The following is a 17722-nucleotide window of genomic DNA, read 5'->3' on the forward strand; positions in this document are numbered from 1 at the left end:
TCTGACCCTTTGGCAAACAGCGATTTACAAGACGTGTACAACGTGCAGCCTTAACTCACAGTGCTGGGATTTTGTGAAGGATGAGTTACCATTACCAGCTCCACCCACGACACCTTGATTAAAATCAGCGACTTAGGGGGCCGGCCCCATGGCCGAGCGGTTAAGTTCACCAGCTCCACCTCAGCGGCCCAGGTGCACAGGTTGGGATCCCAGGGGTGGACCCACACACTCGTCAGCCAGGCTGTGGCGGCGCCCACATGCAAAGTAGAGGAAGATGAGCACAGATGTTAGCTCAGGGCCAATCTTCCTCAGCAAAAAAAAAATAAAATCAGCGATTCAACTTTCAGACTGATACAGTTTAAGGGGCACAATAGAAAAATCTTTATGTTAATCTTCCTCTCAACTATTTATACTGGCAATAAAAACAGAACTGTTCTAATACTTCATGAGGTTTATCCCAAGCTAAACTCTGCTGAAATATAATATACAGTACCTACAAAATAAAATAATAGGAACCATAAAGTAAAACATAAAGTGGAATAATTTATATCAAAAAGACATTTATTGAAAAGCTATGACGTGCCAAATATGGTCGAGGACTTCTACACACTATCACCTTCAAAACAACCACAGCGATTGTGCTAAGAAAACATGATCACATTTTCCTCACGGGCTGAGTGACAGGGAGCACACCTGCCTAGAACAGGAGCTGGGGTCTGAACAAGCCCAGGTGGGCAGTAAACGCCCTTCTCTCCTCACGGCCCAGGAGTAGGGACGACTTCAACCCAACCAGCATTGCGTCGGGAAGAGGTCCGATAAATCCCACAGGTGGGAGCTGGTCATGGGTGGGGCACACAGGGGCGAGGGTGCCTGGCAGGGTCCTGGGAGCGCAGACCCACCTCTGGCCCCTCCCGAGGGATGGGATGGGACGGGACAGGCAGGGACGCGGCTGTCCTGCAGAGCCCTAACCCCGCCATGAGCTCCGCACGGACACCACCCTCGTTTCCCAGGCAGGTGGAGCAACGTCCACCCTGATGAGGGTCAAGGCCAAGCTGCCCTGTCCTGGCCCAGGTCCCACCCTCCAGCCACACAGACAAAGCCCTGAGGAGGAGGGACACACCAGCACACGGAAACCACCTGTGCTAACCAACACTCTTGAAACCTGAGCAAGGTGACACGGTGACCATCCCAGCCCCACGAGCACACGACAGCAAACCACAGAAGTCAACCCCCCCAACCTCCATGCCGGAACCTGGGGGCCGCCGTCCCAGAGCCACAGCCTCCCGCCTGGCCTCACCACTTGCTGCGTGACGTTGACACTGGACTGTCCGAACGTCTTCGGCAGGAGTTGCTTCCCGAGCGTGTTCACCGTGGATGGGTGGACGGCCACCAAGGACACGACCCCTGCAACAAGCACACGGGGGTCAGATCTCTCCCGAGTCAGGGTCAAAGTGACAGTCCAGGACGACGATGCTTCCAATCAGAAACTCATCCTCTCCCCGCTGACCACTGTAGATCCGTGGCTCGACCGCCACGACTCTACCAAGCTTAATTCTCAGTCTGGGGTGCTGCACAGAGCTCGCTCTCCCGGACAGCTAGCCCCTCTGGGCATTTCTGCGTCCGAGAGCCGGGGGCTCAGCTGGCCCCGGCATATCCACCTGCTCTGAGCCCCTGGGGGGCATCTGCCCATCAACGCAACATTCTGGTGGGACGGCAAGACCTGGAGGTAACAGCTCGTAAAAGTCCACAATTGTCTGACAATTAAAAAACAGAATTTTAAAATCAGAATTAACTCGTATCCCAACATTTCTCTATATGTTCGCAAAACTAGTTTAGAAATCCAACAAGCCCCTTTTCCTTGAGAAGTGGAATCACATTTCTGTTTCCAGGAAGAAGAACGCCCTGTGAGGAGCGGCCCCCTCTGTTCCGAGAAAACCTCAGCACAGAGCCGAGGGGAAGGTCTCCGGGGGGAGGGGAACGTTCACTCAGTCAACAGGTGGACACTCAGAGCGTCCACGCCTGTGCTGTCCTCGGTCCGGGGGACACAACAGTGAATGAAATAATAAAATATTTCATTTTACATAACAGATAATAAAATATAAGATAGAGTAGAAAGGATAAAAATTCAAAGTATAAAAATAAAGCCCTTGCCCTGATGGTGTTAGAGGGCAGAGAGAAAATAAACAGGAGATACGTAAAATGAGTGGTGGTTCCCTGGGAATGAGGGCAGGGCACACAGTGGCCCCCGCAGGAGGCGGCATGGTTCGGCCCTGACGGAGAACCAAAGGAGAACCAGGCTGCGCAGGCTGCCTCCAGCAGGAGCTCGGCCCTCAAGTTCAGAGGGCCTCAGCTCCCTCCGGTGAAGGTCCACGTCCAGGCCTCTGCCACACAAGGAGAGAAGCCCGTTCTGGTCATGCCCCTGGACCCCTCAGGTCTCCCCAAAGCCCACAGCCTCTTCTGGCCAGCCGTGGGCGAGCGGAGAGCCAGGCTGGTCCTCGAGGGGGTTGGAGGTGATGGCTATGCGGGCGGGGCCTCCCCAGAGGCTAACAGCGGGACAACACCTCCCTCACGTCCCCGTCGGCATCGTCACGGCCTCCAGCCGTCCAATGAGACGGCGTCTCCCACTCAGCTCAGCCTCAGGCTTCAGTGTGGAACCCTTCACAATCCACACACTTCAAAGAACAGGCGTCTTCACAATTCAGGAAACAATGGGGTTTGCTGCTACATACCAACACCGAGCAATTTCTCTTAGGAATCTAAGGTGACCAATACAGACACCCTTCAGTTCAGCTGGCTAAATGCTAGTATTTTTACCAACGCCAACAGACACTAAAATTATTTTCTGTGAATAAGTTTATCCACTTTGAGTTTTTATTTTCCTCTAAAGATAAAGATCTGTATCTTAACAAAAGCAAATTTTTAAAATTGTCTTAGATATGTGAAAAACATTTTAAAAGACAAACATCAAGTTATTCTATTTTGCACTGAGAGATTTGAAATACATAGTTAGGCAATTAAACATTTCCCTTTTTGGATTCTCATACAGACTAGTAAGTTTCCAGAAATACTGGATTGATTCATAAAAAAAGATAGCATTGGGCTTTTTTTCCAACTTGCAAATGATTCTCTAATTTTCAATGAATCTGAAGAAAGAAAACAGACCTTGGAGCAGCAGCTTGCAGAGTCATGTCAACATCGGCAGTTCTCCCAACACCAAATTTTAAAGCTTATTTTGCACGTCAAAGTCAGAACACGTCGGTGGACAGGACCAGGCGGTCATCTTAGATAGCTAGACCCGCCGGTCCGGCCACAACACCGCCCACTACGCGTACAACATACCCACCCATAGCCACGGGCACACGTCTGGACTCCCGTGTTCTCTCAGCTGGGGTCCCGGGCGACGGCAGAGCGAGGCAGCAGTGGACGGGTCAGGGCTCTGCCCCGACCAGGGTCTCTCCGCTGTGTTTTCGTCAAGCGAGAAATTCTCCAAACACAAGCACCGTCTGCAGACAGGCCCGCTTCAGGCACCAACAATTGACGCCCGTCAGCACTTCGTCACAGCTGCCAGGAGGCAGCGGCAGAGCCCTCCTCACAGCCCTGAGCGGCCCTGCAGCCACTCTCAGGTCGAAGATGCGCCCGTCCATCTTCCATCTTTCTCCACGCGCGGCCAGAATCCAAGAACACAAGCACCATTTGTGGGGCCTTTAAAATTCAGAAAAGGCTGTCTATTGCACATATCCTGCATCTCCGCTCAGGCTGTTTCGGGGACTTGAGGATCCATGGAGAGATCTGGCTGGCGTCCTTGATCACAGCGCCGTGCTCCGTCATAACCAGCGACCACGTGAACACACAGACGCCACGGAAAACGCTCTCACTCTGCCTCACGGACGCGCGGCCGACGTCAGGCGGGCCCCCTGCGGCCGAGCAGGGCTTTCTCTCAGGCAGAGGCGCCAAAGGGGACCCGGTCCCAGCGACCTTCTGTGTCACAAGATTCACCACAGCACCTCCATGTGGCCGCTCCACACGCGCATGCATGCACGCACACAAGCACACACCACAGGCACACACACCACAGGCACGCACACACAAGCACACATCACAGGCACGCACACACCACAGGCACGCACACACCACAGGCATGCACACACAAGCACACACCACAGGCACGCACACACAAGCACACACACACCACAGGCATGCACACACCACAGGCATGCACACACAAGCACACACCACAGGCACGCACACACAAGCACACATCACAGGCACACACACATCACAGGCACGCACACACAAGCACACACCACAGGCACGCACACATCACAGGCACGCACACACCACAGGCATGCACACACCACAGGCATGCACACACAAGCACACATCACAGGCGCACACACACCCAGGGGCCGGAGCTGCCCTCTCCGAGGCTTAGGTCAACTGTTGACTCTGTAAAACTCGTCACTGTTGGTCAAGCTCAAGGATGGAAAGGTATCTCATTTTTGGTTTAATCTGGCCATAAATCAGAATGCTTAACACATTTTTCTGATCAAGACTGTCACAATCTATTTTTGGGGGCAGGAACTAGCATTTCAGTAACAAGACGGGTTAAACTGTAACACTGTCCAGGAATCGACTCAATAGAAATAGTATTGCTTCAACCGTAAAATGTGCTTTCATGTAAATTCTGCTTTCATCAACAGAAAAAGGATTCTAAAAATATTACATAAGCATATCTTTATAATTAGTAATCACGTTCTGTTAATCTATGTTTTAAGGTATCTTAAATTACGAAACTATAAGGTTTAGTGTTTCCTTGAAAATAATTTAAAGCAAACATTTTTAAATTTTCAGAGCCTAATGTTTCAAAAGTTACGATTTCGCCCACCATGCTACAAATATTCTGTCTGCTAACACGGCCCATGGTCCCCAGAACGAGGCCCGTCTGCCGCTGCGTCTTCACGGCTCTGCGGTGGGTGGGAGCGGGTACTGCCCCATGGCGCAGTGGCCCTGGAGCGGTTCTCTTCTCCCAAAAGGAAGAGCTTCCTTCCTTCCTGTCGCAGCGGCCACATGCCCCACGCACACCAAGCCACGTAAACACGGGAAAAACGGGCCCTGTGGGGAGCTCCTCTGCAGATGGAGGTGGTCCTCGCGAACCCCCGTGAGGACCCACACCACTCCTCCGCGGGGCAGCATTTAACGGAAGCTTGGTCATCGTCTCAAGCCCAGGAGCAAGGCTCACAGGCGGGCGTCGCTGCCGCGCCTTAAAGGTCCTTGGGGGAAACAGGGACGGGGGAGCGAGTGCCGACGCCTCTGCCCCGCATCCGCGGAGGGCGGCGTCGGGGGCGGACCACGTCTGCTGCCTCCTCACCCCTGGGCTCCCCTCCCAACCGCTGCAGAAGGGCCAGCCTGAATTCACCCCACGTGTGCGTGCGTGTGCGTGGGGTGCAGTCTCCACGTTTCAAGAGTTATAAATAACACGAACTTTCCAGCCACGCGTCAGCGCCAACTTCTCACCTCTCCTGCCTTCGTGCCCTGTTCTACAGCTGAAGACATCGAAGCAGAAGGAACGACACGCGTCCCGGGGGGAACGCCCTCTCACTCGATAGAGGACCGAGACGCGGGCAGCAATGCTCCAGGGAAGAGCGTGGGGGACAGCCCTGCATCTTGGGGCTGAAGACAGTGACCCGCACATGCCTGCACACACGGCTCAGAGCTCCTCAGGAGAAAGCCGGGTTTACGTCAGTAATCAATCAACAGGTATGAGAGCTCTGCATCAGAGAGGGGCTTAGAAACGGCCCAGAACGGCCCGGCCACGGAAACTGGTCACAACACTGCCCGGAAGGCAGTGTGCGAGTCTCAGAACATCACAGGCACACACACAGGGGGTCAGAAAGTGTCCCCCACAGTGAATACCGACACGCATCCACACTTCTAACTGTCCTTGCAGATACAGCGGGGTCTTTCTCAGTGAGCATACGTTATTTGTGTAATAAACACAAACTTCTCAATTTGAAGAGGCAGCAAGTACGATGCAGTGCGGACAAACAGAGGCAGACCAGCGCAGAGGGCGCACAGGCAGCTGTGGCCCCAGGTCGGGCCTGTGCAGAGGACTGGCAGGGAGCAGGCACGTTGGGAAGGGTGCGTGGGCACCTGCGTGGCAGAGGAAGGCGGCCTGAGCCCCAGAGCAGCGGCTCCCATCTGGCGGGAAGACAAGGCCCGTGGAGGAACCTCAGGAAACAAGGGCAAGATGAGGGGCCGGGCTGGGAGCTCCTCCAGGAGGAGGGGGTGGGGGCAGGGCACCTGGACAGACTCCGTCCAGCGGTGGGGGCGGCAGGAGGGAGGCAGGGAGAGGAAAGACTGATCAGGCCCGTGAAGTCTGAACACTGACACCTGCAAGCGTTGGCGAGGATGTGGGTTGACTGAGTGTGAAAGGGGGCAGCCGAGAGATGGCTCCCACTCCTCACATCTGACCAAAGCACAAAAGCCAACGTGCGCGAAGGCCCGCCTGCATCACCCACGAGCAGAGCCTGGAACAGCCCCGAAGGCCCCACGCCAGCCCTGCGTCAGCCTCTTGGATGCAAAAGCCTGGGGCTCAGTGTGTTTTTTTGCAAAACAGCTTTTTGAGTCTCGAAGACGGTGGTGGTCAACCTTGTATGTCCGTCTGCCGGGTGCTAGTCCCCGGTTAACAAATCAAACACCAACCTAGGGCTGCTCTGGAGGGCCCGGGGAAACCCGTGTGACAGACGGACCAACGGGACAGAGCACGTGCACCACAGGGCAGCAGTCAGACGACCTGGTCCTGCTCCCTCTATGTCCAAGCCCCCACCGGCCAGAACAGCACCAGGCTGCGTGTTTGGACAGACAACGGCTCCGTTTGTTAAAAACAAGTTATCTGGAAGGAGGAGAAACGTGGCAGCCTCGCCTGCGTGTGCTGGGGGAGAGCAGGGGAGTGGGGCAGCTGTGTGCCTTCCCACACCTGAAGCACTACTGTGCGGAGGGAGGGATGGGAGCCTCAAGCGCCTGGGGCCACACTGGTCCCAGCAGAACCACAGACACACAGGGACGAGCCAGGAGAGCCACGGAGGGGGCGACTTGGCAAGTCCACGGCCCACCACGGGACCAGAGGAGCCTGGTCAGGAGGCCTGGGTGCGTGGTCCAGGGGCTCCATGCGCAGACGTGAGCGGAGCTTCGGGGCCAGCAACAGCAAAGGCAAGCTGGACAACCAAGGCTGGAAGAACGCACAGGGCAAGACGAGGGGCCGCAGAGCACCAGACCACGCCCAGGATGGCCACAGGGTGTTACACACGGCACACGGAGCTAACACCAGAATATGCCAGCAGAATCAAGAAGCTATTTTCCGATCCCTCCAATTCAACTCCTTGGTTCACAACTCAATACAGACTCGTTCATAAGAAGGGAGGAGACAGCCAGCATGCGGCCCTAAGTAATCTTACTTGGGAATATTTCAACCATGGAGGAATTCAAATAAACACCCACAGGAAAGGCTCCCATCACTCCCAGGGGAGCACAGTCTATGGGTTTTTTCATTATTATTTCCGTTTCATCATTTAATAAAAAATGTAATGCCTGAAATTTCTGAAAATTTTTAATGTCCAATTAGTTACACTGAAATATTTCACTCAAGCAATCTGTGAACGCTAGAAATGATCAAGATAAAGACGTCTGCCAACACTGCATCCTCCAGGGGCTCTCCGTCCTTGGACACGAAGGGAAAGAGGAACAGCATCGGCAGAGAAGCAGGGACCCGCCACGACGTCCCAGAAGCGGAGACACTGGGGGACCACACATGGGCCCGCGGCCGAGCCCCGCTCCAGACGGGCGAGTGGCTGCTGTGAGAGGAGGAGAGATCAGCCGAGCCCTCAACAGGGTGCAGGGGGAGGGCGTGGACGGCCGGCACGTGGCCATGTGTGTGAGGCTCTGCAGGCAGGCGAGCCTCCACAGGCACCTGAAGGTGAACTCCCACTGGGACACGGGACAGGCATGAGTCCACCAGCCCACGACACCCAGGCCCCTCGGGGCATTGGGACCTGGCTCCACAGGGAGGAGTGTACGGGGAAAGAGATGGCTGGTTCCCATCAGCACTGCCAGCAACAGAGGGACGTGAAGGGGCTGGGACACGGCAAGACCAAGTGGGGCCTGGCACCTGTCTCAGATTCTCCCACAGTCACAGCAGGCACCAAGAGACCACCTATTTGGGCCTCGCTGTTAGAGTAAAAAATAACTGTATGTACGAGGATCACGAGAGAAACCAGAAATGAGCGGTCCTTAACCAGAACCTAAGCCTCACCCACAGGCCTCGCAGCTACCAGGACGGCTAGCACCAACAGGTGGAGGTGACGCTGCAGCCACCCACTCGCTCTCCCCAGCCCTGCAGCAAGGTCTCCGTAAGATGCAGCCAGCGTCCCCACAGCCCCCTCTGCACTCTCCTAACAAGCCGCATCGAGAGCCCCGCGCAGACCTGACACAGCCCCACACCAGCACAGCTGCAGCCGGCTGGTGCCGCCCATCAGCCTGAGGTGCCCGTCCAGCATTCCGACCTAGCAACTCCCCACCCCGGAGTTTACTTGAGGAAATAACCCAAGCTCAGACGCACAGGCCTGTGACGTTCATCACGTGTCACCTACAGGAGGGAAGTGCTAACTGACCCATCCCACGTCCTCCCGATTCCCCAGATGCAGAGCAGCATCGACCCCCCGAGCTACTACAGGTTCACGTGCACCTCACTGCCGTGGACGCCGGTCGCACCACCCGTGTGCGTGCCACGAGCCCTTAGATTCCAGTTTGCTTCAACAGTCGGTATGACTGGCCACAGAGGAGACGTTGGAAGGGCCCCCGCTGGCCGCAAGGCGGGAAGAACACAGTGGCCTATATTTTCTTCTTTATAGTTTTCTACATTTCCTGAATTTCTGCAAATAGTATGTGACTTACAAACCAAAAGACACTCAGCCCCCAGCATGTGTGTGCAGTGGTGCATCCCCCGGCCGTGGAGGGCTTCGGGCAGCAGAGCCCACAGGGGGGCCTCCACGGGTGACAAGGGGCTTCCACATCAGAGAATCGCATGAACACATTCATCAACAGACTCGCATCTCCGACACAGCGGCCTTACCTTTTCCAGGACTAAGGTTCTGGTCTATGAAGACCTTTAGCTCCCCGTTGGCTTCAATTAGACCGGCCTGCAGAAAGCAACAACAACAGCAATAAATACGACATCGAAGAGGGGACAAGCCGAGGTCGTCATGAGCATCCTCATGAGAGGGTGGTGTAAAGTAACACACTGGAGACACAGACGTCACCTTCAGGTAAACAAGGGCAGAGAGCCCGGGGGCGCCCAGGCCCTCGCAGGGGCCGGTGGGGCTGAGGCCTCCGAGTTATTTGGCTGTGATTATCAGCTTAAAAGATCATCTGAAGATTTCAGCCTTTAAAGCTTAGCCCTTGAGATACCAAGGAAATACTGCTTTTATTCATGAATCGGCACGTGTATTTCAAATGGTGGTGTCTGAGGCGGGCACAGGCGGACCGCGGGTGGAAATGAAAATTCATTCAACCACCTGGGAAGGAACCCGGCGATCCAGCCTGAGAACAGGGCAGGGCCTATGCTTGGTCAGAGCCCGGGGAGCAGTGACGCCTCCCCAGCAGGGAGCGGACACACCTCCGTGCACAGGAGGAGCGCGGGCCTGGGCCAGGCAGCCGGGCTCCGTCCCTCCCTGCCCCTTCACGACTGCAGGAGGCCCGACACCCCAGCACCCCCACCTCGTAACCGGGGTGACCACAGGGCATGCTAGGCAGGACCCATACAGCAGCGCCCACTAGCGGGGCCAGTACCTGTAGGTGCAACGCAAGGTCAGATGAAGGGCAGCACGCACAAGCACAGAAGAGGCCGGGGGAACGGAACGTCACAGTGCCCGTCTCCAGGTGGAGAAACGACTGGGACCTATCTCCTGCCTCTGTTTCTCCAGATTCTCCATCAGGAGAACTCAGGTCCTAAGGCCTGATGGGCATCCTGCACGGTCAGCGCTGGGGCTCGTGCAACACCTGCCCCCGGGTCTGAGAACCATGAGTCTCTCTTCCCCACCAAGGACCAGAAAGAGCATCCATGGCCCCCCACAAACACCACTAAGGTTCCGCCGGGGTACCAAGGGGGCTCGAAACCCAAGCCTCCCAGCACCTGACATGCCAGGGGACATCACACGTGTGTGCACACACCTGTGCATGTAAACACACACACACTCACAGACTCATACGTATACACACCGACACACACCATACACACCATGCAGGTGCACGCATGCACATGCACACACGTGTACACACCTGCACACAAATACACACACATGTACACAAACGAGATGGGTGAGTCAATCTGGGCAGACGGGCCTCCCCTCCCTCACGCCCAGGCCTCCGACAACCAGAGACCAGGGCAGCGGGCTGCAAAGTATGAAGCCCCAGGAGACCCAGGGGCCCAGGCTTGTAGGGGCTCACACCCGCATATACACAGTCACTTTGCACACACGCACCAGAGCGAGCGTTAAAACAAAACCCTCTGGATTTCCCTCCTGGATGTGCAGGCACAGAGCCAGCCTGTGAGGGATCAGACACGGCCCCAGGAGGCCAGGGCCTCTCACAGCTTTCATTCTCTTCCGCTCTGGGAAAAACGGCAGTGCCCAGGGGTCCGGCGGGGCTGGAGCCCCGTCCCCGGAGGAGCCTCAGGTCTGCAGCCTCCGGAAGGGACCTCCTCCGAGTGCACGTGTGGCGGCGACCAGCCCGGAGCACACAGGTGCAGCCCACCTGAGACCGGCTGCGGAGACGGCCCGCCTCAGGCCCTGCCCCAGAGGGGGACGGGCGCACCATGCCCATGAAGCCACAAGAAACCCAACACGCCCAGATGCACACTCCCTGCAAGAAACCGTGGCAGCAATCCGACCCACTGACCTGACCCGAGACGGACGTCAGGGCCACTTGGCTGAGGGACCACTGCCACGCCTCTGAGCCCAGCAAGGCCAGGTGGGCCATTTCCTGGACTCTCCAAAACTCCACCCACCCAGACAGGGAGGGTGCCGAGCGCCTGCCCGCGAGGGCATTCACACTGACACATTCACACTGCCCCATTCTGAACCCCCCGACCAGGAGCCGGCTAAGGATGGACATCACGCTGACCATGCGGCCACTGCCATACAGAGCAGGGCAAGCCCGCACGCCCGGCCAGGAGAAAAGGACCAGGGCAGCCGGGCCCAGCAGGGCGTCCAGCTCTGGGCTGAGGAACCGGTGCAAGTGCTGCTGGGAGCCTGGTCACGCTGGTCCCAGCCACGTCCCAGGGACACAGGCCCAAAGCACCCTGGAGCCACAGAACGCCCACCGCCACAGAGTGAGGACCCAGCTGGGGTCGGGAAGGGCTGCAAAGGCCACGCACCCGACAGAGGCCAGGAGACAGCCTGGACCACCCTCATGCTGGACGACAGCCACTGTCAGATGGCCCGGCCCTGCACAACACTGGCGCCCCCGGCTTGTCCCTCTTGCAACCCCAGGGAGCTCATCGGCTCCATACAAGGTGGCTCTGACGTGCTGTCCATCATCCTCCACCAGAACTGACACAGGAGTGTACGCCCAGTGGACAATGCAGCTGGCGGCCATAGAGTGCCAAGACTCGACGAGAACAGGGCCTGTTACTGGTCCTGGAGGTCTGTCTCGGTGGGTCCGGGCCTCTGCCCCACCCTATCTCAATGAGGCCACTGGGTGCTGCTCCACGCCCTGGTACACTGACTGCCCACAGGAATCGACCTTTGACATGGGCCAAGGAAGCTGCAATCACTGGCTGTCAGACGGGAGCCTCTGACGTGTCGCAGGAACCTCCGGATGCTTCTCAGTCCTGCTCTGACCTTTCGCGTCAGCCCCGGCGGGGACCTGACCCCTGCAATCACTCCGCAACCCAGATCTGGGAAGCCCAAGGCCCCAGGAGCTGACCCGTCACTCTGGGGGACGCACAGCCTGACTCAGGCGTGTCAGTCAAACCTGCTCTCTCTTGGGCAGAAACGCTTCATCTTCCCTCAGCCACACGCTTCTGCGGTAGCTGCCCGGTGAGTGGAGGGGCCAGGAGCACACCAGCACGGCCCTTTCTGGAAAAATCTGAGCATGGATAAGGAGACCAGTGTTTCTCTGCAAGCCTCGATTTTATGATCTAGAGCTGAGGAGTAACAGGAAGACACGGGGACAGGAGATAAGGGAAGAGAGCAGGTGAAGAGAACACAGCAAACCACACAAGCACCAAACTAGGGACAGAGGCGTCACACCCACAGTTCCGGCCACACCTGCACACAAGCAGCATTTCTGCTCCTGGACACCAGAAAAATCCTTAAAGTCTACTTGCTCACGCTCATTACAACTATGTTTCCGCCCCCTGAACTCCAGAAAGAACCTAATGTAGACAATCGGGCTGGACCTTTAATCCACAGCCACGTCCGTGATGGACAGCTTGTGCGAATTCCATCAGCCACGTGTGCACCACTCAGGGCTGGACACTCGGTCGCCACCTGCGTCTCACGGGTCCTCGTCGCCCCTTGTTCTCGACAGCGAGAACCCCAGTGCACGGGGCCTGCGAGAAAGCAAAGCCGACGTCAAAGCAGACTCTGTCAGCCGCGGTACAGCTGCCTCTCGGGCCTGGACGCCGAGGGCCCGGGGCCGTCCTCACCACAGGGCCAGGGCACCCCAGCTGTGACGTCGCCCTGAGAATGCCCGACCCACAGGCGTGCTTCCCAGGCTGCGCTGCCTCTGAAAGACCTCTCCCCAGAGCTGCCGTGTAAACAAGCACAAACCCAGCCCAGCCAGGCGGGCGAGACCCACAAGATGGGAAATCCGACCAGAGGAAGCCGAGCTGCTGCTGACCAGCTGTCCTGTCCCCACATGGGGCAGCGACCAGCTCCCCCACAGCGCGTCTGACCGGCACAGAAATCATCCCTATTTCACAACATGCCGTGTGTTAAAATCGCAGAGGACACGCAAGCACGCTTTTCCACTGAGGAGCTCAGAAAACCAAAACACAGCTCACAGTTCTCTTGTTCACAGATCATCTGAACAGCAACGTGAGAACGTTCTACAAACCACCCCTGGAGAACGACCTCCTTACAGACAGAACCTGGAGCCCACAGACCCCAGACGGCTTGAGGGGAGTGAGCAGCCAGCCTCTGGGAGGCCCCCGCCCGCCCATCCCTCCCTCCCCAGTGGGCTCTTGCCGGAGATCAGATGGAGACGGAGGGAACAGCGGAGTGTGACCCGGGGCTGGGTCATTGTCTCCCTGGATTGCTCACTCAGGAAAGCTGGCGGCAGGTCAAGGACGCTCCAGCAGCTCCACGGAGAGGTGGGGTGAGTAGATGTGAGGGCCCCACCCACAGCCTCCTTGGAAGCAGACTCTCCCGGCCCCAGGCCTTCAGATGGCTGCAGATCAGGGACATCTCGACAGAGCTTCCCCAGTGAGCAATCCCCAAATTCCCAGCCCTCCGAACTGTCCAGGGGGACACACGTTTACTGTTATTCTCAGCCACTGAATTTGGGGGTCATTTGCTTCACAGCAATTGATAACAGTGGTTAAAGATTTTTCTATAGAACATAAAAAAAGTGCTTCTTTTCTTCAAACCAGGGAGTCACAGAAAGTATTCTCAAAGCAAATCTTGACAGTACGGGCAGCTTTCCCGACATCATGTGAGTGACTGACAAACGGTCACGACCAGAACAACTTACCCAGGTCTCCTGGTCTCAGATAAAGACCAACAGCCACATTTTCCAGTTGCCTCCGTGAGGAGTGAGGCCCTGGGAACGTGGGCTGTGGTGGTCTCTGGTCAGCCAGGGGGAAGGCTGCTCGGAAAAGCAGAGCCGCTTCCAACAACTGAGCAGTTACAGGCCTCATAGGGAAAGCATCAGAGCAGGATAGACCCTCGAGGCCAACTGGCCTCCACCACGACTAACCACACCAGTTCCCACACTAGCTCATCATACAATGAGACCACACATTTTCCCAAATCCAATCCGAACCCAAGGCCCCAGCATACTCCTTCCAATTCTGCTCTCTATGAAGGCGACAGACGGGTCCGTGGGCTGAAGACCCACTTGGAGCAGACACGAGCCCACCCACTCCAGGCCATGTGTGGGCCCAACATCATGTCTCCACCACCCGCAGGTACAAAGCCCCCCAGACAGAGCCTCCCACATGCACAGTGGCTGGTGCAGGGGACACTGTGGTGGCACGGGTGGCCCAGGCCCCAGCACTGTGAGAACACACTACACGGGACGGAACCACCATGACAATGTGGCAGTCAGGGGAGAACCCACGTGAACTAATTCAGGGACACATGGAGAGGTCATCGGTGTCGTCACCCAGAATGGCAGCTTCAGCCTTCTCATAATGGTGTTTTCTGAAACACCGCCCCCTTCGTGGAGCACGAGCCCCAGAGGACGACTGAAAACTCATCACAACCCCGTCAACAATTGTGAGATGCAGCAAGACCCAGCCAGGCACAGTGGAAAACACCGTCGTCCCACGGAAGAGAGCTAGCTCCCTCCTGCCCACTCGACCACACGTGGTGGGCTGCAGGCCTGTCACTGCCACTCGCTGCTCTCCACCTGCAAAGAGCACACCTACCCCACCTCTGCCCCACTCTCGCTGCCCTGTGGTCGGCTGCCCCTTGGCCGGCGTGACCCTGGGCAACTCTGAAGTCCGGCTCCGTCCTCCTGCTGCACCAGCCGACCTCCCTCACCGCCTGACGGGGATTACAGCTTGACATGTGAACCTTTAAAGATCCACACACGGGCTGACGTGGGACTAGGGGTCCCCAGGGGGTCCTGGGGCACAGGACAGCCAGAGCTCAAAGCAGGAAGGTCCTGGACCAGCTGCAAGAGGTCACTGTGAGCAGTTATTAGCGACGCCTCCACAGGTCCGCCTGCTGATGACGGCACTGCTACGAACAAGACTCATAAGGGGCGCAAACCAGCCTGCAGAACACGGCTCCTGCCTGCGCCGCGTCCCTGCTCCCCTCTCCTCCCAGAACCCAGGACTCCGGGGGCGCCAGGCGAGCATCTCACCCCCACCAGCACAGCAGGTCAGGCCAAGGCCACGCAGCAGCCACGGCATCGGACGTACTGCAGGATGCTCCACGGTGGACTCTCAGAGCCTCCCTGGATTTCCGTCGTGAAGCCAGAGGCATAGGTTGACAGTTGTAAACCCTACAAACTCCAATTACACAACCACAGACATCAAACTCACTCGGTCACCCCGTGCCCCCCAGCCCAGGCCGCCCCTGCAGGCGCTGACGACGAGCACCAAGACGCACGCAGTTTTTATCATTTACAACGCATTACTGACACTGCAATTAATTTAAGATAAGCGCACCAGACTTGTTTTCCTACAAAATCTTTATACTGAAGAGTCAAACCCTGCTTCCTAGAGGGAAACGTCACACCGTGAGATGCGTCCACACACCAACGGCACAGGCCCCGTCTGCCCCAATTAACCTTAGTTTTTCTCAGAAAAAGTGTATTCAGCCTTTTGTGTTTGTACTCAATAGAAATGAAAGTTGATTATTCTCTTATATTAGATAAAATTATCCCATTAATAGTACAATAACAGTAAAACACATAACCTGCTAGAAAAAGCTGAACCAATCAAAAACGAAAACTAGGAAAGTGAATACGATGATTTTACTTAACTTGGCAAACGTACTAGTTTAGAAACAGGGACAGATTCAACCCCCGTGGCCGCCGCGAGGGTGTGCGATGACTACCACGCTTCACAGGCAGCCCCGGGCCAGGCCGCGTGTCCCCCACACTCCGTATCACCCCACTGGCCTCCCCGTTCCCCACCCACCCGCCTCCTATACCGCACGTGCCCACAGGTCCCTCCCAGCGCCCCCAGGAGAACCTGCAACTCCTCAGCTGGACAGAGACCCAGGCTCCGGGCCCAGGGCCCATCCGCCCCTCTCAGGGGCTGTCAGAGAGCCAAGGACTCCTGACCGGGTGGCAGGGCACAGCTCAGGGCCGTCTGGGCTGGGCGTTCACATGGGAAGGGTCCCTCCCAGTGAGAAGGGGAGGGGTGGCCGGTGCTGGCGAGGCCGGCAGGGCTGGGCGCAACCCGGGAGAACCTCTCTGGCACTGCCAGCCCCCGCCCTCCACATTCCCTGCCGCCCGACCCAAGTCCTCTTCACCCTTCCTAACTTACTACGCAGGTCACTAATGTTGTCCCTGCTGCCTCTCCCCTCCAGGACACAAGCTCTGTGAGGGCCGAACGTTTGCCTGGAAAGAAAACCAGGCAGCAAGGACCCCAGACGTCCTGACCAAAGAGGCTCACCAGCCCGGAGGAGAGGGGCTCACTCTAGCGTGAGGGTCGCCGGTCTCCGCCACAACGACCAGCTGGGCCGCCGCAGCACCAGAGCAGCCACAGATGGCATCAAACAAGTGGCAAGGTTGTGTTCCAATAAAACTTGATTTACAGAAACAGGCGGTGGGTCAGGCAGCTTGCCAACTGACACGCAGGTGTCAGTCAAAGATGAAGCAAGAAAACACAACCATGAGGCCAATGAAAGGATGAGGGGCAGAGGTTTTAAACAGCATAATGACGTGAAAACCTGAAAAAGATACCACAGAAAAAGAAAACTACAAACCAACCTCACTTATCGCTATTTATACAAAAACACTGGCAAATGTAGCCCTCCAAGCACATTACCAGTCCACAATGGCCACGCGAGGGACGACACCACGAACAAGCACGAGGAACCTTCGTGTACTATTCACCTCACCGCCTCAGCAACGCACGTCATGAGGTCAGGTCTGCCTGACTCTCTCATCACAATGGGCTCCCTCCAAGCGACAGTTCACACGCACGCACACCAGCCACCAGCAACTGACCAACAGTAACAGGCCGGAGCACTCCGGAACCACAGGGACACAGAGTATGTCGGGGCTGTCTGGTGGCTCCTGCACCCATCAGACAACTGACCAGGAGGAGGACAGGAGTCATCACTATCAGTCCCCGTGAAAACCATGAACAAAGCTAGTATCACATCAACAGCTTTCCTTCCTATCAGCAACAACCTGGTACAAAAGATAAAAATTAAGCCCCTTTCACAATAGCAGTAAGAACATCAACTACCCAAGAGCAACCTCAACATGAAAGTAGGCAGAGACAGGAAGAAAGCTCCCAACCTCACAGAGGGACACACACCACACTACTGAGCAGAAAACGTTAATTCTGCAAATTAAACTGCACAATAAATGCAACTTTAATCAATATCACAAGCTTCAGGTTGTGAATCGAGAGAATCTGATTCAAACTGAGAATCAAGAGGTTTTTAAAAGGGCTGGGGAGCAAGCCGACCCCCGACAGAGGACCTGACTGCGAGCCAGGGCCCTCCTGGCAACAGCTCCTCCTGAGACCCGCCCTCACTTGCTCCGTCCTGTGTTTCCTGCGTAGCCCTCCCTCAGACTCCAGGTGGACAGGGGCACGTCCCCGTGGACGACTCTAGACCAGGCAGGTCCAGCAGATACAGCCTGTGGCCGGCTCTGGGAGTGGACCCCCTGCAGGCCTGGAAGCGCCCAGCACCAAGAGGTGAGGCGGCCTCCCCCCTGCAGGACTTCACGTCCCTGCCCAATCCCCCTCGAGTGTGGCCTGACCTGGTGACCGAACCTGCAAAGGCCAGGTTAGGCCTCAAGAGACCAAGACTTC

The 17722-nt window shown here is 56.7% G+C and overlaps 1 protein-coding gene across 3 annotated transcripts in view; it reads right to left on the reverse strand.

The window, feature by feature from the left end:
- Positions 1-17722, reverse strand: part of TFDP1 (transcription factor Dp-1) — a 45533-nt gene that overhangs the window by 13599 nt on the left and 14212 nt on the right. For all 3 annotated transcript variants that reach the window (XM_087435793.1, XM_087435794.1, XM_087435792.1), the window contains 2 exons: positions 9128-9194; positions 1298-1404 (listed from right to left, as the gene is read on the reverse strand). In XM_087435793.1, coding sequence (XP_087291919.1) covers positions 1298-1404; positions 9128-9194 — 174 coding nt within the window. The remainder of the gene's footprint in view (positions 1-1297; positions 1405-9127; positions 9195-17722) is intronic.

This window comes from Ceratotherium simum, chromosome 10 (genome assembly GCF_057802395.1).
Source record: "Ceratotherium simum simum isolate JZ-2026a chromosome 10, ASM5780239v1, whole genome shotgun sequence".
NCBI classification, from domain to species: domain Eukaryota; kingdom Metazoa; phylum Chordata; class Mammalia; order Perissodactyla; family Rhinocerotidae; genus Ceratotherium; species Ceratotherium simum.